General features: G+C 40.8%; 1 protein-coding gene across 1 annotated transcript in view; it reads left to right on the top strand.

Moving 5' to 3' along the window:
- The window catches only part of EDEM1 (ER degradation enhancing alpha-mannosidase like protein 1), a 1,151,518-nt gene that overhangs the window by 798,171 nt on the left and 327,672 nt on the right, over positions 1-25,675 (top strand). The window contains exon 9 of the mRNA XM_044078019.1: positions 16,285-16,455. Coding sequence (XP_043933954.1) covers positions 16,285-16,455 — 171 coding nt within the window. The remainder of the gene's footprint in view (positions 1-16,284; positions 16,456-25,675) is intronic.

The following is a 25,675-nucleotide window of genomic DNA, read 5'->3' on the forward strand; positions in this document are numbered from 1 at the left end:
TTGTAGCCTCTGCTGCAGACAGCTCGGGTCTGGTTCCCCCTCCTCCAGGCACCGATCTGGTAAGAGTCGTAATCTACCTGTACTGGAAGTCACGGCTCCGGTGTGGGTGGCCATGACTTCTCTGGGTCCGTCTGCCTTCAAGGTTGTGGAAAGGGCTTTTTCTTTTTCTAGAGATCCAGTTTGTCACTCCTCGGATCCACCTGCTATTTCCTCTTTGGTTCAGAGCTCTGACCACATCAGACCTCTTCCACAGGGTCAGCCAGTTCCACCTAGCTTCCAGTCAGTCCCATGGAGGAACTCCTCCTCGCTTCTGCTACCTCCCCTGAACAACCCCCTGAGGAGATCCCTCAGAAGAGGACATGTAAGTGGAAGCACATAGATTCTCCATTGGAATCTCTCATTGAGGATACTAGTTTCGAGGAAGGAGAAGGATCCTTCAGATCACCACCTTCTGATGTCTCATTTGGAGGCATATTAGAAATCGTTAAAAAAAAAAGGTAGTTGGTCTTAGGTTCATAGGTAGGTACTAAGCTATCTGCCCGAAGGTATTTATAAGCCTAGCCGGAATGTGTTGGCTCCCCCCACCTTAGATTAGTTCCCTGTGCCTCTGTCCAGCAGAGCCATTGAAGTGATCCCTGGGGTAAACTTTCTGTTTCCCATCCACTCGTCAAGGTTTCTCTTGGAGGGTTAGTGAGGAGCTCTGCCTAATGTAGATTGGAATCTTGTTCCAGAGCATGGGAAGTCTCTGGGACAGGAATCTATCCCTCCAGCACGTCCTATTTATTGTTATGGTGAGGTTTAGATCCCTAGAGCGTATGGCTCGAGGGGATATGGTTTTCTTTAGGTGGAGCATGTCCATCAGTTCTCGGTTGGACAAGGCCTTGTATGTCATCAGAAATCACCTCAGAGTAGGCGGTATGCAACCGAGTACAGCTGGAGTTTCTTCAGTTGAGCTGCATAGGGCATCTGCTTGATACCAGTGATCCTCTTGGTGAGGTACTTCTGTGGTCTTTCCAGTTGTTGCAGGTGTCTTGTAAGGTACATCCCAAATGGGGCATTGTACTCTATGATGGGTCTGATGAGTGATTGCATAGAGGGGCCCAATGATCTCTTTTGATCTGGATGCAAACCCTTTTGTGATTAGATGGGCCACATAGAAGGATTTTCTAACCACTTTGGCAATGTGATTATCAAAGGAGAGGTTACTATCTACTTGGGTCCCCAGATCCCTTATTACGTCTTCCGTATTTAGGGGGGTACCATCTATGTGGTAGTTTGTGGGTACTTTGTTTTTTCCAAAGGGGATGACTATGCACTTTTTGGCATTTAGCTTGAGGCCATGGTTTTGACACCAGGTATCTGTCTCAGTGAGACCCTTTTGGAGGATGTCTCTGTCAGCCAGAGAGTCAATTATAGCCCCTAGTTTGCAGTCGTCTGCGAACTTGGTCAGCCATAGTCCTCCTGTGCTTGCCTGTACCTCTGAGAAGTATATGCTGAACAGGAGGGGTCCTAGGACTGAGCCCTGGGGAACACCACTTGTAACCGATTTAGAGTCAGACCTAGCTCCCGCAACTCTTACCATGTGGGTTCTGTCCATGAGCCAGTTAGCAACCCATCTTGTGACGTAGGGGGTTATGTTAAGGCTGGTGAGCTTGTCTATAATGAGAAAAACACAGAAAAAACACAAGAATATATCCAAAAACCACCAGCACAGGAGGCAGAAAAATGAGGTGAAAGGAAGATCCTTTAATCCAACAAAATAAGCGTTCTGATACCTCGGCAATTCTCCTTCATGGAACATTTACCATATGCATACATCTTCCTTTTATATACTTATCAATCAATCAATTATTCTATTTCACATGATCAATTGTCATTATTTAATTCTTTTTACAATTATTATGAAAAAACAAAATAAATACAATATTAAATACACTTCTTAAATATGTTCACTAAATACAATCATTAAATACTACATTTTTACAAACATTTTTACAAATATTAATCATTATCCACCTAAACTGTATTTAATGCCCACATAACTTTAATACATTGCTGCTGAATGCATAAACTTAATATATAAATAACAATCAGTATGTCCTCAAATTCATTTTTTCAAACTTATAAAGATTGTATGTCATATAAATATGACTAAAGTGTCAAAGTTTCAAAATTTGAATAAAAAACTCAATTTTATGTCGCTAACCCACTCTCCAAATTCATTCCCCTAGGAAATAACGTGTGATATCCCAAAATCATTTTATGTTCCAACCTACATAATGCAGTCTTGAAATTCTCTACACAAACATGGGGTCTAGCCAACACACTAAATGAAAAACCATTAATACTCCCATTATGTGAATTAATAAAATGGGAAGCTACTGGACTTTCCATTTGCCCCTTCTTATGTCTCCCAAGTGTTCTAAAATACGCACTTTAACCCTTCTAGTAGTCTGTCCAATGTACCATAAAGGTTTATTAGCATTACCATCAGAAATATTTTCGTCAACATTAGCAAGCAAACTATTGTCAAAATTGTCTCTGAAACAGTTCCAAAAGGAGTCCCTTCGGACCTCCCTAAAGACGTCTTAACGAAAACTTTGGACAAACAGTTCTCAATCAGTCCCTTTGATTTTAACGGACCCACAAGTCTTATTTTAAGTTTTTTGTAGCTACATGAGAAACGTTTGATGTTTTACTTTGATTTTTCCCAGATCTAGTTTGCACATTAGAATAAAACTTACGGTTGTTTTGTAAACCTTTTCGTCCTTCTGCGGATCCGTTTGAACTTTCCACCGCGATATCCTCAAAAGAGACGCTCTTATGACTTGCACTTGTGTCGAGGTTTTCAAATTTTTCATTTTTGGTGGAACAAATTTTGAAAGAATTTTGGCATGTTGTTAGTAATGATCCTAGTGTAGGACATCTATTTCCCAAACTCATAACTTTTTCTTACAGTAGATATTGTAATTTAAAAGAATTGTTAAATAGAAAATTGATATATTCTACTGATAGAAATGTTGGTATGTATTGTTGTGGGCGATGTTCAGTATGTGGGAAAGTTAAAAACATGCATGGTCTAAAAATTAATGGCAAAAGATATTTTGCATTTGAAAAATTTGATTGTCAGTCATTTGGGGTGGTGTACATTTTAGGGTGTAATTGTAATAAACCTTTATGGTACATTGGACAGACTACTAGAAGGGTTAAAGTGCGTATTTTAGAACACTTGGGAGACATAAGAAGGGGCAACATGAAAAGTCCAGTAGCTTCCCATTTTATTAATTCACATAATGGGAGTATTGATGGTTTTTCATTTAATGTGTTGGCTAGACCCCATGTTTGTGTAGAGAATTTCAAGACTGCATTATGTAGGTTGGAACATAAAATGATTTTGGGATATCACACATTATTTCCTAGGGGAATGAATTTGGAGAGTGGGTTAGTGACATAAAATTGAGTCTTTTATTCAAATTTTTAAATTTTGACACTTTAGTCATATTTATATGACATACAATCTTTATAAGTTTGAAAAAATGAATTTGAGGACATATTGATTGTTATTTATATATTAAGTTTATGCATTCAGCAGCAATGTATTAAAGTTATGTGGGCATTAAATACAGTTTAGGTGGATTATGATTAATATTTGTAAAAATGTTTGTAAAAATGTAGTATTTAATGATTGTATTTAGTGAACATATTTAAGAAGTGTATTTAATATTGTATTTATTTTGTTTTTTCATAATTGTAAAAAGAATTGAATAATGACATAATTGATAATGTGAAATAGAATAATTGATTGATTGATTGATTGATAAGTATATAAAAGGAAGATGTATGCATATGGTAAATGTTCCATGAAGGCGAATTGCCGAGGTATCAGAATGCTTATTTTGTTGGATTAAAGAATCTTCCTTTCACCTCATTTTTCTGCCTCCTGTGCTGGTGGTTTTTGGATATGAGCTTGTCTATAATACCTGAGTGGGGAATGGTGTTGAAGGCCTTTGCAAGGTCTAGGTAGGCTGTGGGGACCACCTTTCCCTCATCTAGATCCTTGGTAACTGTCTCAAATAAGTCCACCAGGTTTAGGAGGCATGATCTGCCCTTAACAAAGCCGAACTGGGTAGGGTCCAGTGTTTGGAGGTTTCCAATGTCTCTGTTAATGAGATCCATGATGATGCACTCCATAGCTTTGCAGACCAAGCTAGTCAGGCTTATAGGGTGATAGTTCCCGGGGTCTGTTGTGGCGCCACCTTTGTGGAGTGGAATAACCATTGCTGTGCACCACTCTGTGGGCACATAGCCTGTGGATAGGCTGAGTTTAAACAGTGTGTTTAGGTGAGGGGTTAGTTCATCTTTGAGCTCGTGTAGGACGCAGCCTGGGACACCATCCGGTCCCATTGATGCTGTGTTTTTGGCTTTGGAGAGGGCTGTTTTAAGCAGAGTGTCTGTGATTGCAGGGGCACTACATTCTTCTGGTATAGTCATGGGCCCTTTTGGGGGTGGGGGTTGAAGTTTGCACTGAACCTGTCTGCCAGGATGTTGGCTATATCGGTTGGTACAGTGTATTTTTGTGCCATTCTGCACTAACTCTGAGCAGATCTGAGAATTGCCACTTAGATTCTTGACATAGCTAAAGAATGCCTTTTGGTTATCTTTGGAGTCCATGGCAATTTTTCTTTCGAAGCTAGCTTTGGATGATTTTATGAGGGAACGTAGTTTCTTGCTGATACTGATCAGGGATGTCTTCCCTTCTTGGGATTTTACTCTTTTCTGTACTAGTTTCCTCCTTCTATTGTATAGCTTGTTTATGGCAGGGGTCCACCAGACTGGTTTCCTTTTCTTGGAGGAGTGGGTCTTGGTTTTGTTTGGGATAGCATGATCCATGCATTCTTGTAGGTGCCCGTAGAGTGCATTAGTAAAGGATTTTGCAGCTTGGACAGCGTTATCCTTTAGCATGGGGGGGGCTTTGAAACTTCACACCTCAGTCTCAAGTAACATGGTTTGCTTTTGAAAAGTTTTTCACGGAGGTTTCTTTGACCGGGGGTGGGGGCGGAATGTGGATATCCAGAGTGATTAGTTTATGGTCAGATCTAACCAGCGAGGGGTTGTCCTCCGGTGTGGAACACTGGTCGCCCATGTTGGTGATGACCAGGTCCAATATGTTGTCACCTCTGGTGGGGATGTTGACCAGTTGATCCAGGGCATTTGAGTTTATAAATTCTAGAAAATATTGGGCAAGGGAGTTTGTACTTGAGTATTTCTCCCAGTTAATATTTGGGTAATTGAAATCACCCAATATCAGGGTGTTTGGTAGGACCTTTGTTTCCCAGTGTTTTCAGGAATGTGGAGTGGGGGTCCTGGAATTTGGTGGGTGATCTGTAGCAAGCTATAATTTGAATAGCAGTTTTGCCCATTGTTAGTTGCATGTGGATGATCTCTGAAGCATCGTGCTGTGCCACTAACCTGGAGGTGTGGGTATCCTTGATGAATATGGATGATACTCCTCCTTTTGTATTTCGGTCTGGGTTTTGTAGCCGAAATGTATGGTATGAGTTGTAGCCTGGTAGTGCTGGGGTGCTCTCTGGAGCCTTAAATCAGGTTTCTGTTACTGCACATATATTGATTTTCTCCATACTGAGGAGTGCCTCGAGTGTGTGCATTTTGAGGTTTAGACTTCTGGCATTGAGTAGCATAACCCTCAGTTTTTTGTTACTTGTGCTATTTACGGTGGTGGGTTTGTCTTTTGAGCCTTGCCTAAAAAAGGCACTATGGGGGGGGGGGGTGGCAAGAGCCCTGGCCAGTATTCAAAAGCGTAAGGGTGACAGGTGCAAGCCGTCTCTAGCAAAGCAGTGCGTGGCTTGTCGAGCATGTCGTCCCAGGCTGACAGACATTGGATCCCCTTTGAATGACACCAGAAGCTTAGCCAATTGTTGAAATTGATATTTTTTTCTCTATATCGTGATATTATTTTTGGTGAGGGCAGGATGCTACTCAGGGTCAGTGTCATACCGGCCTGGGCTACGTGATCAGAGAGCTCCTCCATGTCTCTTTTCATGTAGTCCAGGGAGGTACAGCTCAAGTCATTCACACCAACATGGACAATGACAGTGTCATATTTGTACTTGTCCTTCTCCAGAGAAGTAGGTGTTTTTGGAGGATTGTGGTTCTGGTCTGTCTACATCTTGGGTGACCCCCAGTGGATGAGCTTATTGATCTGGTCTATCGCTGGATATAGGAGCCAGATTCCATTGAGCTAGTATCGTGTCGCCTTGACAAATTCCTAGCCCCCCCCCAAAAGGTCAACCTCACTGGAACAAAGGAGTCCCCATAGATGCAATGATGGGAGTGGCAGCCACTAAAAAAGAGCTAACAGAACAGAGCTCATCTGTCCTCCTGCCAAACAGAGAGTTTAGGTCTGGACAGATTTGGAAAGTGAGTATTTTCCCTCAGAGACATTCCCCTTGAGGTCACTTCACTGTCTGGCACACTCTACAAGGTTACAGAGAGATTTGACCAAAGAACTGTCAAATTCTCTCTGAGTCCACGTCTGCAGAGGATTTCAAAAGATCATCTTCTCAGTTGGCCTCTCTTTTATCAATTTCCAGTGTGTCCATGAGATTGATCTCTTACACAGCTGAAGGCGCCTCATGGACAGCTGGTTCAGGCATTGCCATAAGGAGACATGCCTATGTGCGGCTATGTGACTGGCAGAGCTTTTCAGGGTGTCTTTCATCAAAGCTTCCTTTGGTGGAACATCTTTGTTCAGTCTATTTGTGAAAAAAAATGCTTACCTGCAGAGAACAAGAAGGAAAGACCCTGTCTGCTGTGGGAATCAAGTTTTCTACCCCTCAAAGAGCTTTTTGTAGAAATCAGAGAGGTGGTAAGAAAATGTGGTTTCGAAAATCTCTGGGACCTTTTCATGATAGCTTGGAGAGGCAGTTCTAACAGTAGACACTGACCTTGAGGCAGAGAAGGCCTGCAAAATGAGGGTTTCCATGATTTCCATGATTCATTTCCAGATAACCCTATCGGTGCTCCTGAAGTCCCACCTAACTGCCCACCTCTGGAGGCAGTCTGGAGACGATTGCCCTTGCACCTAAATGCCTGGGCTGCTATAACAAAAGATACTGTGGTGATGAAAAATAATATCCATGGATTACTTCATACCATTTTCCCAGCTCCCAATCTACAAAAGGAAGAACCTTCCCGATATTCCACCCAATCATAGGAAGGCAGCAGCACAAGAAATTCAAAAGCTGCTAGACAAGAGTCATCCACGCGGTTCCACCAGACCAAATTGGATTCGGAACTTACTCACATTTCTTTTTAGTGCCCAAAAAGACATGGGACCTGAGACCAGTTTTGGATCTAAGTAAACTGAACCAATACATGAAAAAAAATCAAAGTACTGAATGGTCATTGTCCGGTCCATTCTGCCATTTCTTCACAAGGGCAGTTGGATATGCTCCATAGATCTTCGGGATGCGTGCTGTCACATCAAAATAAACAGGCACTCCCAAAGATATTTACGCTTTTGTCTGGGAGCCAGTCATTGCCAGTATAGAGCCCTGCCCTTTGGACTCACCACATCCCCCAGGGTGTTCAAATGTATGGCAGTAGTGGCAGCTCACTTGAGACTAAAGGATTCCAAGTGTTTCCACACCTAGATGACTGTGCCCTCAACGCCCCCAGTATGCATCTCCTTCAACAATTCAGGGACGGTTTGCTCCAGATTTGTCACTCATTGGGAATAAGTCAATTACGCCAAGTTAGATGCGACACCAGTACAAAGTCTGGAGTTTATTGGCTCACATCTGAACACAACACCACAAATTACTTCTTTACCTAATCATCACATAGACACACTCAGATCATCAGATTCTATCCCGTCCATCTCCTCCAGCCAGATTCATTCTTCATTCATTGGGGTCTATGGCAGCAGCAATACTCCTACTTCCTTTAGCACATTACTATATGCATGTTCTTCAATGGACTGTAGCTGTTCTGTGGTCTATTCAACAACAACTCCTATCTTTTCCAGTCAAGCTTACACCAATTTGCCGACATCACATCAGTTGGTGGATCCAGTCGGATGACATTTACCTAGGCTGACCCTTTGTCTTACTGCCTCCAATGGCCACAGTGACTACGGAAGCCTCCCATTTGGGGTGGGGGCATTACTTGGGAAGGACGTGGTCTTCCCAAGAGACCAATTCATGTGTCAATCCTATTAGAGTTGCAGACATTTCAAGATGCTCTTCTGTAGGGACTATTGCAATTCAGATTATCAGCGTGTGTAGTCTGGTACATCAACAAACAAGTGGGAACCCAGACTTACCTCTCTGCCAGGGGGCTGAGAGTGTGTGGCAATGGGCAATTTCCACCAAATGCTTTCTAGTTGCAACACATATTCTGGGAAAAACCATTGTGCTAGCAGTCAAACTCAGCAGATCCATTCTGATGCCTCATGAGTGGTCTCTCAAACAATCAGTGGCAGAGGAAATTTTCCATCACTGGGGCCACCCTTGCTGTGGCCTCTCTGCATCCCCTCACAACAAGTGCAGTAGGTATTTTGCCCTGATCCCTCCTCAGCAAGAGTCACTGAGAGATGCTCTAGTCCATGTTTGACCATCCCATCTCCTTTTATGCTTTTCCCCCCACATCCCTTTATCCCCAAATTCCTACAGAAAGTAGTTTGGTTGAAGAGCTCAGTCATTCTCATTGCCTCCTACTGGCCTTGGCAGATGTGGTTCTCCTTCCTTTGCTGTCATCTTCACTACCCTCCCTGGATACAGGACCCAACTCCAGATCTCCTCTCACACTCCTCAGCGATGAGTTATCCCAGTATCCCAGCCCTCAGTCTAATCATGTGGTTTCTCCAGTTCCAATTATAGCCAGACAGCCCAGGCTTTCTTCCCCAGTATGTACCATTCTATTGTTCTCACTAAATGACTCCACCAAGAAGGTTTACAAGTAGAAATGGGAAAGGTGTTCCCTTTGGGCATTACGAAGTAATGTTGACCCTTTTACTGCCCCTATCTCTGCCCTTCTTGATTTTCCGGCTGCTCTCTTCAGTGAAGAAGCTAGTGTTTCTATGATTAAACTGCACTTGGCAGCCATATCATATTTTCATGCAGGAGATAGATTTTTTTGTTTGGCCTCTTACAAGTTATGTAAAGCTTTCTTGAAAGGCACTTTTCTTCTTATAAATTGGACCTAATTTCCAGAAAAAGAGCAACCTTTGGTTCAGTGGTTCTCCAGAATATTCTTCCATGAGTGCCACCCAAGATTCATGTAGCTGGGGACTCTGTCCCATTCGTTGAGGAAGAATGAAAATTTAATTGTAAGGAGGCACAAGGTTGCACCCTGTATGCATGGTGGATGTGATCACCTGGAAGATGTCTTCAGCACTTTTTAACCCTCCAAGCAGATCACATTCTATCAGATCAGAACATAGTAGCACTCAAGCAGAGTAGGGCCAGGACAGACCCTCACAAATGGAAACTGAATAAGAGGGTCTTCCACGAAATTATTCAGTTGTTACATCTATTTGCCTCCTTTCAAAACAGACTGCTTAACAGATGTTTCTTCACTCCCTTGCATGGGAATGTTTATTTCCACCTCTTTCACTGTTGTTCAGGGTAATTCTAAAGATTCAGAAGACTTTCCAGATGTTTGTAGTGACCCCCAGGCAGCATTGGTTCTCCGTTTTTATAGAACTGGCCAGTGGCAATTACTACAAGCTTTTTCACAATTTGAATCTATCCACAGAAGACAGAGGGAGTTTGATGCACCCTGTTCTAAAACATCTTCAACCATCTGTCTGGATAATTCATTTCTAATATCTTTTAGGCACCTCTTTTCATAGGGCATGCATTAGGTACTAAAGGAGACGAGAAATCCTGCTACTAGAAAAATCTTATATTGGCATGTTGGAGAGTTTTGTAGTTGGTGCCTAGCCAATAACCATAGTCCTGTCAGGGATTATGCACCACTGGTACTCAAATATTTGTGTGAGTTTACTACCATCTGGTACATCTTGCAGCCGTTTAATTAAGACTACCCTTGGAACCTTCACTTTCTTCAATTTTATTTAGTAAAACACTTTATGAAGTGAGTGTTATGCTCAAGATCACCTTGCAAACAGGTTGCTCTGTTCTGGGATCTTAACTGTCTGCTGGAAAACTTAACCACATCTTTATTTGATCTTCGGCATCAAGCAGTCTTAAAGTTCATGACATGGAGAAACTGTTATACTCATTGTTTTGACATCTACAAGAGCAGGATCTAAGTTGCAAGCTATCATGGTGAGTAAGCCCTGTTTGTCTTCTATAGGGGTAGGGTGTTAAGAACAAATCCCTTATTCAAGCCCAAGGTTGTTTTAAAGTTTACTTAAAGAAAGGTCATTAATTTGCCAATGTTCTGTCATAAGCCTCCAAACCAGGAAGAAAGGATTCTGCATACTCTCGATGTGCATAGGAAGGTCAGATGCTATCTTGACAGGTCAACGTCCTTTATAAAAGCTAATCAGCTGTTTCTTTCTTGTATTGGGACAAAGAAAGGACAACTCATGTCAAGCAGACTATTTCCAGATGGTTGTTCTTGGCTGTTCTCTTTGGTTATACTGGCCATGTGGGGGTCTTGCTTTTCTTTGATGTCATAGTGGCAGCTACATGGTCCTTCATAAATACCTTTGCAGGACATTGCAAACTGAATTATTTTTGTACATTCTGTACTGGCTTTGGTATTACCATTCTCCAGGGGCTCCTGTATCCATATCCTTCCTCCTCCCAGGTTGGATGGGCTTTGGTAATCAATCCATGTAGCTTAAAGGCTGCTGCAGCAGTGGAAATGGTAAACATAGTACAGTTGTGTAAATTACACTTATCCATAACAGTAGATGCTTGAATTCCCCGCTGCTGCAGTTGCCGCACCCACACTCCTCCCCCTATTATTGTTGGGAAATAGATTGGTGATTATTTCTTGTGTGTTTATTTCAGGATGAGTACACTGATAGTTAACATTCAGGCAAGAAAGTACTGAACATTTTCTGATCTAACTGCTGATTTTCCTTCCTCAGAGCCGACCAATCAGAGTGTAAGTGTAGGAGATTGCCAGAGATTTTCGATGCTGGAAGGTTGTTGTGTCTTGGGCAATACACAAGCCATATAGCCTAAAGGCTACTAGAGCAGTGAGGAATTCAAACATGTACTGATATGGGTATTTGTAACTTGCACAACTATACTTTCGGCCATGTGTGCATGAAAGCAAAGGACAATGTGGTGAAAAAGATTTGGGACATAAAGGAAGAAGGTAAGAGGAAACAAAGGCAACCAGCATAGAGATGGATGGTTTGCATGAGAGAAGACCTGCAGCACTCGGGCATGACTGAAAAAGGAAGGTAGGAGACTGACATTGAATCCAGAGAGTTTGCAGCAGGTCGCATGACACTCTGATCCCATGTAGAAAATGAAGAAATAGGGAGTTGATGATGATTATGTTGAGCATATATCGACATAAGGGGAGGCCCTAGTGATCCAGGGTCCCAGGCTTGTTAACCTGAGTTGAAAATACTTTTCCATCAGCTTTTGATTCTGTGGTTCAAAAGTTGTTGCTGAGCCCTGCTCTGGATCCCTTGCTTTCTGCCTTTCGTCTTCCATACAGCTAATATGCATAGGGTGAAATGAAGACTGTTAGACAGGATGTCTTGAAAGCTAGGTGCCCTGTTATCATATGGGGTACACTTTGCTCCAGGTATGAGTATAGGGCCTCCTTTGACTCTCCAGATTTCATTGTCCATGCTAAGGTTAATAATGTTATTTGCTTAGTAGGAAATCCTTCTATGGTCTGCTGCAGTTCTTAGTCTTTCTGTCCCTCGCATAAACCACTGGTACCCAGACTACTACCTGAATCCAAGTTATAAGCATCACACAGAACATGCCTCCTTCTCCTCCATCTACTGTCTCGTAGTTGGCCTTTCTTACACAAAGCCACCTGTTATTACTTGGAGTCAAGAAATGGTGACGGTGTAAGCAGAGGATTTAAAATTGGCCTTGAGCAATCCCTTTATTGGTATACATAATATAATCATACATTGATTAAATGCTGTTCAGAAGTTCACTTCCAATTTCAGTATTTTTCTGCTGCCTTAAACAATCTTTTCTGGTTTACATTTCAAGGGACATTATGCGTTTATTAATAAACAAGTCATGCATAAAATTTAGAAGGAAACCGGTTTATGGGACAGTGTGCTTTAGTAAATTTATATTCTGCTGCAGATTTCTTATTAATACTTATATTGAAGTGTATTGTCACCATTATATTTATTACCTTTGCACTATAATATGTGGTACTTAAATTGCTGAACAGCAATGTTTTCTGCCTCAATTTTAGTTAAAAGGAACAAGCAATTGTAAGTTGTTTACCACACAACTGTGCCACTGAGGATAAAGGGTCAACTTTAATCTTAGTGACATCTTCACAAAGAAAATGTTAATTGAGTCCATAGGCTTTAATGGATGCATCACCACTCATGAGAAGAGACATGTCCATTAAAGGCTGTGGCCCTACCCATAAAGTAATTTCACAAAGGAATATGCTAAATTTATTTGTGCTGTGTGTGACGATGTGAGGTGTTGGCATCTATGCCAGGGAGAATAGGGCAGTGTATGTATAACATATGCCAGCATAGTTAGCTGGAGTTTTGGGTACTTTTCCGTTATTGGGGCAACACCTTCAAAGCAGTTGCTGAGCTCCGATACTACTCTATTTACATGTCTTTCAGCTGTTCATCTTTTAGTTGTTTATGTTAACATGTCTCAAAAATGTAGAAGGTCACATCTTTCCTCTTTAACATTTATCCAATTTACATGATGTTTGTAGTAACTCCTTACAAACATGACAATACACAGCATTCGGGGCTCAGCAACCGCAGGAGCAAATTACCGATAAAAACACAATGTCACTTAAAAGGGAACACTTTAAAGCATTCTCTCAAAGTGTGAATGGCTCAACATTACAGTGAAAAATTTTCTTTTTTGGGGGCTAAGTGTCCCTTATTTTCCTTCTTTTCTGTGTCATACTTAGTTATTTTCAGGACAGCCCAGCAAGATGAATGTGGGGGAAGGAACTGACAGGAGCTTTGCATGGAGGTGTTGCCTGTGATAGTCAATCGCCTCATGACTTTGGTACCGCACACAGGAAATTAACACTAAGAAGACACTGTACAGGGAGATCATTCATTTTTCCTTTCTGGTAGGGCAATTATAACAATTGGATATGCTACAGAAATAAAAATGAAGAATGCCCTCGGTTTCCACATTTGCTGCATTTATTTACTTTTCTTAGCATTTTTCGCTGCACTTTCAATGCCATCGCTCAGCTGAAATCCAGTTGCAAGACACATCCGTTAACCAGGCATGTGGACAGTTTACCCAGATAAAATTTTTTTTAAGACAAATACTTTTTACACACATGTGGTCGATAGACATGTCAAGGTTCTGGATTTCAGCTGAACGCTCGCGTTGAAAGTGTTGCCCCAATAACGGAAAAGTACCGAGTTTTGTAAATAATTTTGTGTCATTTGACTATCACACTGACTTGTACAGATGCTTGTATTAAACATGTATCAACAGTGTTGTTATAACTGATTAAATATGTATATTTAAACAAAGAATTCTGGAAAGAAACAGAAGTTTTGGAAATTGTTCTATAATTTTCAAATACTGCAGCAGAACTTAGCAAAGTTAAGAGTGTGTATTGTACCAGAGTAGGGTGATCAAATGTGATTTCATTCTATAACCAGCACTGAGAGGATGGAACTTTCACAGCAGTTTGTTCTGTTTTGTTTTCTTTGGAACCTGCTATAAAGATCTATGGCAGTTATCACAATTAGTTGAGTTCAGTTTAGTTTTGAAGCTCATCACCTTTCCTTGTAGAAGTAAGCATCTCAGCATCTAATCTTGCCTTGCTGTATTAATTGGTACTTTTCCGTTAAACTCCTACCAGGTCCTCACGCTGCTGTGTTTCGGCGCTATTTTATCATTTATGCAGGACTGACAAATGTGATGTGAAAAGATTCATTTTCATTAGGTAAGGTTACGTTTTTCTTTTTATTTCATTTGGCAGGCAGTACTGCAGACACGAATGTCTTGTCTGGTGCTGCACGATCGCAGGTTTTATAATGTGCAGAACAACTTTTGTTTGCATGTGACTGCTGACTGAATAAACTGGGGACTGTGTGCATTGCCAAGACCAATATTTTCAATGTCTTGTGTTAAAAGAAAGAGAGATGGATGAAGCTGCCAGGTAACAGGAAAAGAGGGAGGCCTAAGATAAGGTTTATGGATGTGGTGAGAGAGGACATGCAGGTGGTTGTTGTGACAGAGCAAGATGCAGAAGACAGGAAGAAATGGAAACAGTTGATTTGCTGTGGTGACCCCTAACGGGAGCAGCCAAAAGAAGAAAAGACTTTGACCTGTATTGCCTGCAGTAATACGTGAACAACATACTCAGTTGTACGATGTCATATGCAGTACTATGCACACTTGCTGATCACTCACCTAGCAGAAGTAACTTCAGCTGTCGGCAAGCATCCCTTTTGTCTCTTTTGAGTTGTCTCTCAATTTCTGAAAAGTCCTTTATGTTTGTTTTCCCAACAGCTGTAGCGAATGTATCAGAAGAAGCCAGTGTTACTGAAAAACCAGCAAAAACAGCAGCACAGACTGGTAGGGGTTTAACGGAAAAGTACGTATTTAAGATAGCTAGGAAACAGTTACATTTAATCAGTTATAATAACACTGTTGATGCATTTTAACAGTCAGTGTGGTAGTCAAATGACACAAAATTATTTACAAAACTCCAGCTATCTATGTTAGCATATGTTATATATGCACTGCCATATTTTCCCTGGCACAGATGCCAATACCTCATATCATCACACTGTGGTTTATTAAGAAGCTTACAAAGCTTCTTGTTAAAAAAAAGGGTGAAAAATGTGTTGCAGCATTTAACTCACCAGATGCTGAAAGATGCCTATGATGAGTGACATATTTCATGCAAACTGTTACTTCATTCTTCAAGAAAATAAGGTAATTAGTTGTCTCTGCAACCATCTGCTCTGGTGGAACACATGACTGTTTAATTCATCCATTATTCTGTTTATATCTAATGAATTTTCTTGACATGATTATACGTCAGAGGTATATAGGAGCTCTTTTGGTTGAATTGTTTTTTTCTGTGTGTGTGTGTGTGTGTGTGTGTGTGTGTGTGTGTGTGTGTGTGTGTGTGTGTGTGTGTGTGTGTGTGTGTGTGTGTGTGAGAGAGTGCTGAGGTGAACATATTATAACCAGTAGCTTCCTCTTGTTTGTATGCTTCCTTTTCCTTAAAAGTGTTGGTTTAATTAAAACATACATCATTTGAGTAGGTATAATTAAGAATTGTATGGTTCATGATTGAATTGTTAAGAAATCGAAGTTGGTGCTCATGTCTAGCATTTCCTTTTTTGTTTTTGAAGTATGGCCACAGTCTGTAGGACAGCAATACCACTGCAGTTTTTGTATGCGTCTATATTAAAAGCACAAAGGTGTACTTACCCGAATACATAAACATCAACATGTCTTCATCAAACTGTGAAAACATCAATCGTCCTGAAGCGCGAAATCCGAAATGTCTAATCGTCATGGTTGGCCCTTCTGCGGTATAGCTCCGTAAGGTAAGTGTGCGATAGTTACGGTCCTTAGGGTTAGGGTGCGGGTTAAGGTAAGTGCATACATGGTGGTATATGCAAGATTTAGTGTAGGGTTAGAAGTAGGGTTTTGGTTAGTGTATGTATGTGGTTTATTTAGTTTGTTTGGGTAGGTAGTATGTAGCGGGCAGTGGGGTGGGACAACTATGACGGTTCGAGTTTTTGAATTTCGCGGTTTAGGGCGTTCGATGTATTCGCAGTTTGCGGAATAAGTGTCGATGTTTACGTATTCGGGTAAGTACACCTTTGTGCTTTTAATATAGACCCTTTTTGTACTCATGAACAGAAGTCTACTGTATTGGCTGTAAACTTGTGTTCTAGCTTTATTCACTATGTCATTGTCCACTGCTTAGGAATTGCTGTGTTTGTTTGTAATTACTGAGAAAATATAAGCAATGACACAGATCTGTGCATAAAAGTTACTGGTTAGTACTGGCTAAAGTACCTCAAACAGTAACTTACATCACTGTCTGATGAGATTCTATGCTTTACTGTAAAAGTCAAAAAATGATATGCACTTTTTCTGCCAACAGGTTCTTATGGGTGATGTAGAAGATGCCATTTGTCTGCATGCCTTTTATTATGCAATATGGAAAAAATTTGGAGCTCTTCCAGAGCGTTACAATTGGCAACTACAGGCACCTGATGTTCTTTTTTATCCGCTAAGGCCAGAGCTGATGGAATCTACATACCTTCTTTATCAGGTAAAGAACTAAAAGTATTAATTATTAACTGGATAAAAGATGAAGTGCAGATTTGTCTTTGAAACACAGTTTTGAAGTTCAGTTGCCTAAAACCAATGTGTGAGCTGGTGTACTCCTGTATAGTTTTGTCCTGCGAAAGACTTTTTAATGAGCTGATAGCAAATGTGGTAGCATTTTTAGTGGTGGTACAGCTTTGTCTTCATTATTTTTGGAATTATTTATTTAGAATGTTTGGGCCAAATGAAAACAAAAGATCCAACATTGAAACCGTCCTTGATTGGTCCTTAGTTGGGCCCATCTTTTTCACTAATTAGAATGTGTCATTTTTTATTAAGATCCTGCACCTGGTCTGCTGTACTTTGTGATGCCCCATGATGTCTCATGAAAGTTGTATAAACTTTCTTGTCATCTGACCCTAACAGTTCTTTTAATGCTTGCACAGTTCAGATCACAGTCTCTGCTATTACCGGAAAGGTCATACATTCGATGTCTTACAGACCCAATAAGTATCCATCAGATAAGTAGCTGATATCTGCAGCTGCAGTGCATTTACTGTTTGGGGGAACAGCATGCTGTCAGACATTGCCACACGTATCAGAGTCAGTCCTGTCAGTTGTTGACATTGGAGGGAAGAACCTGTTCTATGTCATGGCTGTAAAAATGGTAGCATTATAGAGGGTCCATTTTGCATGGATTGGTGGGAGAGGGTTCCAAGCAACCCCAGATATAAACTGTAGCATCTCCACAAGAATCAAAGTTCACTGGGTGCACCCTGCCTAATCTTTCTGAATGCAAGTCTATTTCAAAAACTCTGTTGGATCCAGAATGTGCTAACTCGTTCACAGTAATATGGATACAGGCCCAAGCCAGTCCTCCATCTCCACATAGGAAGAGGAACTGAAAGTGGCACACCATGACTCCTGCTTTGGGGAAGGCCCTTCCCCATTGAATGACTGGTGTCTACAGCCTACCAGATCCCAGATAGTTGTTTATTGCGTTACCCAGTCACAGATCTTACCCTCCTTGGACCTTTTCCCCCAGGCTCAGTAAGGCCGGCCACTTAAAGTCAAGACAAGGTACCATTGTGTTGTTCTGCACTAGGGCTCATTGCTCTGGGCCTAGACATGAAAGCAAAGTTTGATGTGACTTTCAGGATGGCTGCACACTGATCAACAACTTGACTTCAGCTCTCCCATTGTAAAAACAGAAATTGAGAAACTGTAGCCAGAGATACTGTCATTTGGAGTAAATTCAGTTACCAGCTGGTAAAAACACTGCCTAGATGCCTGCAAAAAAGAAACTGAGAGAGCCTGAAAGAAAATTCACTAGAAAAGGTGAAGAGTTGTGTAGCTGTTCATCAAAAAGCAGTTCAAGCTCCAGTTCTGGCGCAAGATAAGCCTTCCAGTAATCTAGAGGAAGAAATAAGTCAAATGTCACAGAGCTGATTAAAATAAATGCAACACTGAAGGAGCATATTGGCCCAAATAACAAAAGGCTGGGAAAAATGGAAGAAGCTTTAAACAGATATTCAGATTAGCTAATAAAACTGAAAAAATCAGAGGTTGAAATGAAGAAAGGCTGTCTGAGTATGAAGACTGTTCAAGAAGAGACGTTTCAAAAAATGGTGAAATTAGAGGACAGATCATGTAGGGAAAATCTGAGATTTTCTGCTGTACCAGAGAAACTAGAAGGAACAGACTGCATTAATTTTATGAAGGCACAAATAAGCAACTGGACTGTTATTAAACAGCAGGAACTGCTAATTGAAAGGGCACACCATCTGTATGCTCGAAATATATCCATGAGAAAGCAGCCAAGACCTTTGTTAGTAAAGAGGCCAACCTACCATCAGAAAGAGTTGATCCAGGCAAAACTGTGGGAAAAAGACAAAGTATTAAAAGTTGGAGACAGTAGAGTGTTTGTGGGAAATGATTATTCACTGTACACCAGGCAGAAGAGAAATACATTGATTCCAGTAATTGAGGAAGGTCAAGAGGCAGGTGTGAGATTCAAGCTGCTGTATCCAGGAATATTTTTTTTCTTGGTGGATCAAAGTCATTCTTTGATGCAGAACTGACTAAGGAAAAAATGCAGAAATTTTGTCCAACAAAAAAATCAACCATCATGCAGAAGGAGACTCAGCTTCTCATTCTTCTGATAATAAAGCATACGGAGAGACTTTGCCAGTGAAACGTTTTCCACTGTTCCAAAGGAAAATGCTTGAGAGACAGAGAAAAGCACAGTAGTTGACCAGAAGAATTGGGGGCACTTTGGAACTGAACCAGAATATGGATTTGGGAGATGGAGATGAACAGGAAGACCACCAGCAAAATGGAATTTAGTGAATAAATGTGGGACTGCAACGCATCAACCACATTTGTGAAATACAGCTGTATGAGAATAACTGGAAAGCGTGGACTTTTGTTGACTTTGCTAAACTTGTCTGTATCTGAAAGGCACTTGCCTCACTTCGTGTCATTAATGTTTGGAGGGACTATGAGGCGACAAGGAAGGAAAAAGGTAACTGTGAGTAAAACATTTTTCCCTAACCGTATTTCTTTAAAACTTTCCACATTATAAATTGCATATTTTATAGTAAAATGGGCACTTGCGTATTATCACAGCCAGATTTGTAAACGGGCATAATTCACAATTTTCTCGCAAAAGGAATTTATCTTATCATGAAAAGGGGTGCGTAAACTCCTAAGTACTATTTTATCACATTGGTTATGAAACAGGAACAGGAATAATGGCAAAATTCCTCTTCCTGGGTAGTGTCATTTATCAACGTAACTGGTTCTTGCATATTAAGAAAAGGAATTTGCAATGATTATTTATCACCTGATTAAGGTTCTTACTTCGTCAACCTTTCAAGATAATACTAGGTTATCTTCAACTTTGCAAGATAATACTATTGATATTTTAAAAACTTGATCATTTCTGGAGGCAAGAGATTGAGTTTTAGGTGATAATGGAGAATGCTGCACTGAGCGTATGTCAACACTCATGCTCATAAACACAAGTTACTCAGTTCAGCGTTCTTCATTATTGCCCAGTATAATGTACTAGGGATGTCAGTTAAAAATATTCTTAACGTTCAATGTTCGACAGATCCCTTCAATATGGATTGCAAGAATGTGGACTTTTTAGGGCTATAAATGAGCAACGTTCTTCATAATGAGGTAAAGTTGAGAGGTATGCTTGGCAGTGGCACTGGAGGTGAAAACCCTCATCATTACAGCAAATGTACAATAACAATGACAACACAAGCTTGTTAATAACACTCTTCTTTAGTTTAATAACCTTGCGCAGAGTTAAAACAAATGTTGACAGAAACAGCAATAAATACTTCATGGAATAACTCAGTCAACTAATTTAATGACCGCAGCTAAACGTACTTCTTTGTATTGATGCAGTAATTAGACAAGTTACATTATGCCTGCTTACAAATCTGGTTGCGATACTACGCAAGTGCCATAAAATGTTTTAGTTCTCATCTATGATAAAGTTATTAATGTAAACAGATACCTTTTTCCTTCTTGTCTTTCTCTAATCGTTTTTTGCTGTTAAGAAATACAGGCATTACAGTGTGAAAAGAAAAAAAAAAGCTAGACAAAAGCATGTTTAAGTTAATAGGCTATAATCCTGATTTGCTGAGGTGGATGTAGAAGTACACAGAATAATATATGTAGATATGATATGTTTTCTGTTACTTTTGCATAGGTTAATGTCTGGATTAAGATCTTTGGCTTAGTCTAATAACAAATTTTAAGTGGAAACAAGTAAATATGAGAACACTGAATATAATGAAAAGGTTTTTCTTTGGCAAAAAATGTTTCAGCTTGCCTTTCATGCTGCAACAGGGGACTTCATTTATCTTTTTTTCTCTCTTAATTTTCCATGGAGGCAAGCTGATAATAGGGCATAAAAGACTGAATACTGGTTTTCTTCATGGCTAAAAGTTAATGATTTCTAGTGTGCAAGTAGTTTTCACACTTGGGGAGAGGGAATAAAGATAAAAAAGAACAGACACCAAATAGTGTAAGTAGAAAAAATAGGTAATATGCTTCTTATCATGGACAACCTCAGTTTCAGGTTAACTAGGGCCTATGTTAGCAGCTGTCTTGCACAAATGTTCCTATTAGGAGAGTTAAACTTCGTTATTAGAAGATGTACATAGTTATGTGTGCTTGTATTAAGTTAGTAGATTATGGGGGTGTTCTGGGTGTGTGTTTGGTCTCTTGTTTGAGGGTTTGTATTAAAACACAAAGTCTTGTAAAATGTGACATAAGTTCCAGTGTTAATGATAAGAAAAAAATGTATAAATGATTAACCTGCTAAACATTAATGGGTGCATGTATCACAAATGCTGCACTTAGACATTTAAAAAAGCTGCCTATCATAATAGGTGGAAATAATGACTTCTCACCCTGACAACTCTTTCCATATTATTTTGGAATGTTACTGGTCTCAAGAGATATAGACAAAAAATAGGAAGAATGCTTAATCAAGAAATACAGAGAGCAAATAGTGCTATAGGAGACACCATGGAAAAGACTTGAGCGTGTATATTTGATAAATAAAGGATTTCAAGATGGATACAGGTGCTCTGGTTTCCTTCCACATTCCAAAGACAATGCAGTAGGTGGATTGGACTCTCTAAATTGGTCATAGGTATGAGTGTCCATGCGAATGTGTGGTGTGGATGAACTACAGTGGCAGGGCTAGCCACCTGGTGGTATAAACCTTGGCTCTAATTGATGGTCACTGTTGAAGTGACACCCCAACCCCATGTGCAAAAATGGGAAAAGGGCACTGTGGATGGATGGATTCTAACTGCCAGAGGAGCTCCAGTAGTGATAGGAGAGGGGGGAAAAGGTAATGTCAGATTTGTAGTAATATGGGGCTACTGGCAAGCATTTATATTCCACCTAAAACTGTTCTTTTGGAATGTTTTTTTTCCCTGAGAAATCAGTTTTCAGCAGGGAATATTATTTATAGGTATGGACTGGGAGCTTAGAAGGGAAAATATAGCAGAAGAGGGTAGATTTTTGAAGACATTTATGAAAATATTTGGTATGAAAGATATGAATTCAGAGATAATTTATATATCATTCCCAAAGTACAATAACTGGGCTAGACTTGATAGAAATTGTATTTCACAGGGGCATGTCCATTTAATTGAGAACTTTGATACACATCCAGTAACTATTTCAGATCATGCACCGATAATTACTAAGATAAAAATACGGGGTAATAAAGTAAAGATGAGACACTGATGCTTCCCCACCTACCTGTTAAAAAGAGAGGAATTTAAGGAATGGGTATTATTAGTGAAAATAGAAAGTACTCCAGAACTTATGCGTAGTGAGTGAGATAAAAATGAAAGTGGAGTTTAAAATTAGAGTAGAAATAAAAGAAAAAGAGATCTGGTTAAGAAGCAATAAGAATCCTTTAGATGGGCTGACAAGGTTAAAGTGTTACAAAATAAGAGGAATCTCAGAGAATAAGAGGTGCAATTGCAGAGTACTAAATAGAAAATAAGGGAGTACCTGGATAATTTGCTGGAGTTTAGAAAGATTGCTGTTAATCAACTGTTTTTGATAACTCCAGAATACAAATACTTTTGGCACAATAACTTAGGCAACAGAAAGTAGAAAGGGTTATTGCCAAACTGAGGGAGCCTATAACAAGACAAATAACCAAAGATCATATAGAGGTGTTAAGAGATATTTCAGAAATTTATGAAAATTTGTACAAAGCAGAGAAATGGGAAAATCAAGAAGAAGCACAATGGAAATATTTAAGTAAGACTTTAATATGCCAAAGTTAGAGGTAGATGAGGCTCAACAACTAACATTCAAGATAGAAGGAGATGAGATAAAAATAATGATGTATAACCAATCTACAGGAAATTCTCCAGGAACGGACAGTATTCCTGTGGAAGTTTGGAAGTTAGGAGGGAGTAAAATGCTAAAAATCTGGAAGGTTTTGATTAACACTGTTTTAAAAAGAGAGGAGGCATCAACGTCCTGGAAAAACTGTGGTGGCTGTAATACCTAAAGATGATAAAGACCTCCCAGACCCAGTTTCATACACATAATTCTTCTACTTGTGAGAAACGCATCTATATCCGTAACCTGGAATCCATGCTCTCACGCGCCATAGTCAGTACTCCTGACAAAGTGGAGATTGCCAGCACAAACACCACACCACCCAAATCACATACCCAAGCACAACACACATCCACCTATGCAGAGGTCCTCAATAAAAACTTACCTAAACAGCAGAGACCTCTAAAACACACTCACAAACATTCCACACACAACACCAAACATATCACAGACAGCAGACAAGACACCAGTGTCTCACAAATACACCCCATAAGGCATAAGAATAAACTCACACAGCCCATAAGGCACAAAAATAAAACAAACATACTAGTCATTGGTGACTCAGTTGCGAGACACACCATTGTCCCCCTCATCAGGCTTGACAAGGAGAAACTTAGTCAGTTGTCTGTCAGGTGCTAGAGCCGGCCACATCACACATGCACTTAAGTCTCTCTGCAACAGGTACAAGTATGACTCTGTCATTTTCTTGTTGGTGTGAATGACTTGAGACGCATCTCCCGGGCAGGTATGACCCTAGCCCTAAGCAGCATCCTACATTGACTTCAACAATTGGCTTAGTTTCTGGTGTCATTCCAAGGGGATCCAGTATCTGTCTGCCTGAGATGACATGGTTAAAAGGCCTTGATGCTTGCCAGAGATGACCCCCACTTGCCACCCCTGGGATTCAGGATTTTGGCCAAGGCTGTTACCTCCCCCATTGTGCCTTTTTTAGGCAATGTCTCAAAGACAAATCTTCCAACATAAAAGATCTGTCAAAAAGCAAATTGAAGGTCATGCTGATTAATGCTAGGAGCCTTAGCCTGTCATTCCACCCATTCCCACCCCAAAATGAGGTCAGGAAGACTAAGGGTGGTGGAGTTTCTATTTTCATTAAAGACAATCACACCTCCAGACTGGTTTGCCAGCGTTGTGCAGTAGAACTACTTCAGGTGCAACTGACAATTGGCAAGACACCCATCCAAGTTATTGCCAGCTATAGACCCACCTACGTGACTCAGGACACCCACTCCTCTAACATGGTCCTACTTGATTCCTTCAAGGTACCCCCTAACACCCTGATCCTCGGTGACTTCCAACTAACCCACCATTGACTTCATCAGTTCTAACGCACTACACCAGGTTGTCTCATCCACCACAAGGGGAAAAACATTCTAGACCTTGTTCTCACCACCCTGGGTGACTGCTGCACCACCCTCATAGTAAATTCTTCCCTGGTGAGATCTGACCATCGGTCTGTCTCACTCGAAGTGTCTTCCTGTCCACCCCTCCCCCCAGCTGTAACCAGGCTGAAAAACTTCTCAAAAACTGAGTACAACCTTCTAAAAGAGGGTATCAGTAGCTTCACACCACCCCCTCTCAAAGTATGCAGACAAATATGCTGAACAGTACGCCAGTGCATTATACAAGCACCTGTACAAATACATGGACTCGGCCATACCCAACAAAACTAAAATTTGCTCCTCAAGGAACTACAAACCTATCTGGTGGACATCCTCTATCAACAGGCTTTACAACAAAAGGAAGAAACTGTAGTCCAAGGGTAAAAAGGCGCAAATTCCTAATTGGAAAACTCCCTCCTTAGCCTCAACAAGCAAATTAGATCACTAGTGAAAACCTCCAAAGCCAATTATGAATCAAAACTAGCCTCCGAAACAAAGGCTAACCACAAAGACTTTTTCAGTTACATCAGGAACCTCCATGACAAAGTCCAGGCTTGTTCTGAATTAGTTCTTAATGGTACCACTTACATTGATCCTGTTGACTTAGCCAACCTGGTAGCAGATGGGTTCAGCGCAAACTACACCCCCCTGTCCCCCCGCAAAGGCCCATTTGACATATCCAATACTTGTCCTGCACCTCACATCTCCATAGATCAAGTGTTAAAGGCCCTATCTAAGGCAAAGAACACAGCTTCCATGGGACCTGATAGTATCCCAGGCTGTATTCTGCAGCATCTCCAGCAAGAACTAGCCTCGCCATTGAGCACCATATTCAGCCATAGCCTTAAGTACAAGCTTCATTCCAGCAGAGTGGAGAGCTGCCATTATCATCCCTTTGCGCAAAGGTGGAGCCACTACTGACCCTGGAAACTATTGCCCTATTAGCTTGACAAGCCTGATCTGTAAGGCCATGGAGTGTATTGTTATGGACCTCTTATACAAGGACACAGGCAGTCTCCAAGCACTTGACCCCACCCAGTTCGTATTTGTCAAGGACGCATCTTGCCTGTTGAACCTGGATGACTTTTTTGAGACTGTCACCAAGGCACTGGATGAGGGAAAGTTAGTACATACAGCTTACCCTGACTTGACCAAAGCCTTTGACGCAATACCCCACTTGGGCATCATTGAAAAGCTAATACAACTTGGCTTAAATCCATGTCTCATTAGGTGGGTGACCATCTGGCTCACCGATAGGACCTTCAAGCTCAAAATAGGTGCCTCCACCTTTGACAACACACTTGTCACTAGTGGTGTTCTCCAGGGGGTCTGTCCTGGGACCCCTACTGTTTGGCATCTATTTCTCAGAGGTCCAGGCAAAGACAAAAGACCTGTGGCTGAATATGTTTGCGGACTGTAGGTTGGGTGACATCATTGAGTCCCCAAATGATGCTAGCATACTACAAGAGGGTCTCGCAGCAACAAATGAATGGTGCCAAAGTCATGGCCTTAAGTTAAATGCAGGAAAAATGTATTATCATACTATTTGGTAAAAACACGGCCACTACAGATTACCACATCAGTGGCAACCTCGTAAGCACACAACCTGTGGTGAGAGACCTGGCTACACAGGTTGACAATAATCTCTCATTCGACCATCATGTAGCAGCAGTGATCAGAAAAGCCTTTTACTTGGTTCATCTCATAAGTAAAAGATTTGCATCCAATAAAAAGGAGGTTATTACCTGTGTATACTCTTCCCTCATTAGGCCAGTAATCGAGTACAATGCCCTGTTTGATATGTACCTCTCCAGACACCTGCACCAACTGGAAAGGTCACAGAAATACCTGACAGAGAGAATCCATGGCCTCCAATACCTGTCCTGTGTGGACAAGCTCAAATCACTAATACTCTACTAGGTATTG

Source organism: Protopterus annectens, chromosome 7.part0, assembly GCF_019279795.1.
Source record: "Protopterus annectens isolate FY-2018-M chromosome 7.part0, PAN1.0, whole genome shotgun sequence".
In the NCBI taxonomy this organism is placed as follows: Eukaryota; Metazoa; Chordata; order Ceratodontiformes; family Protopteridae; genus Protopterus; species Protopterus annectens.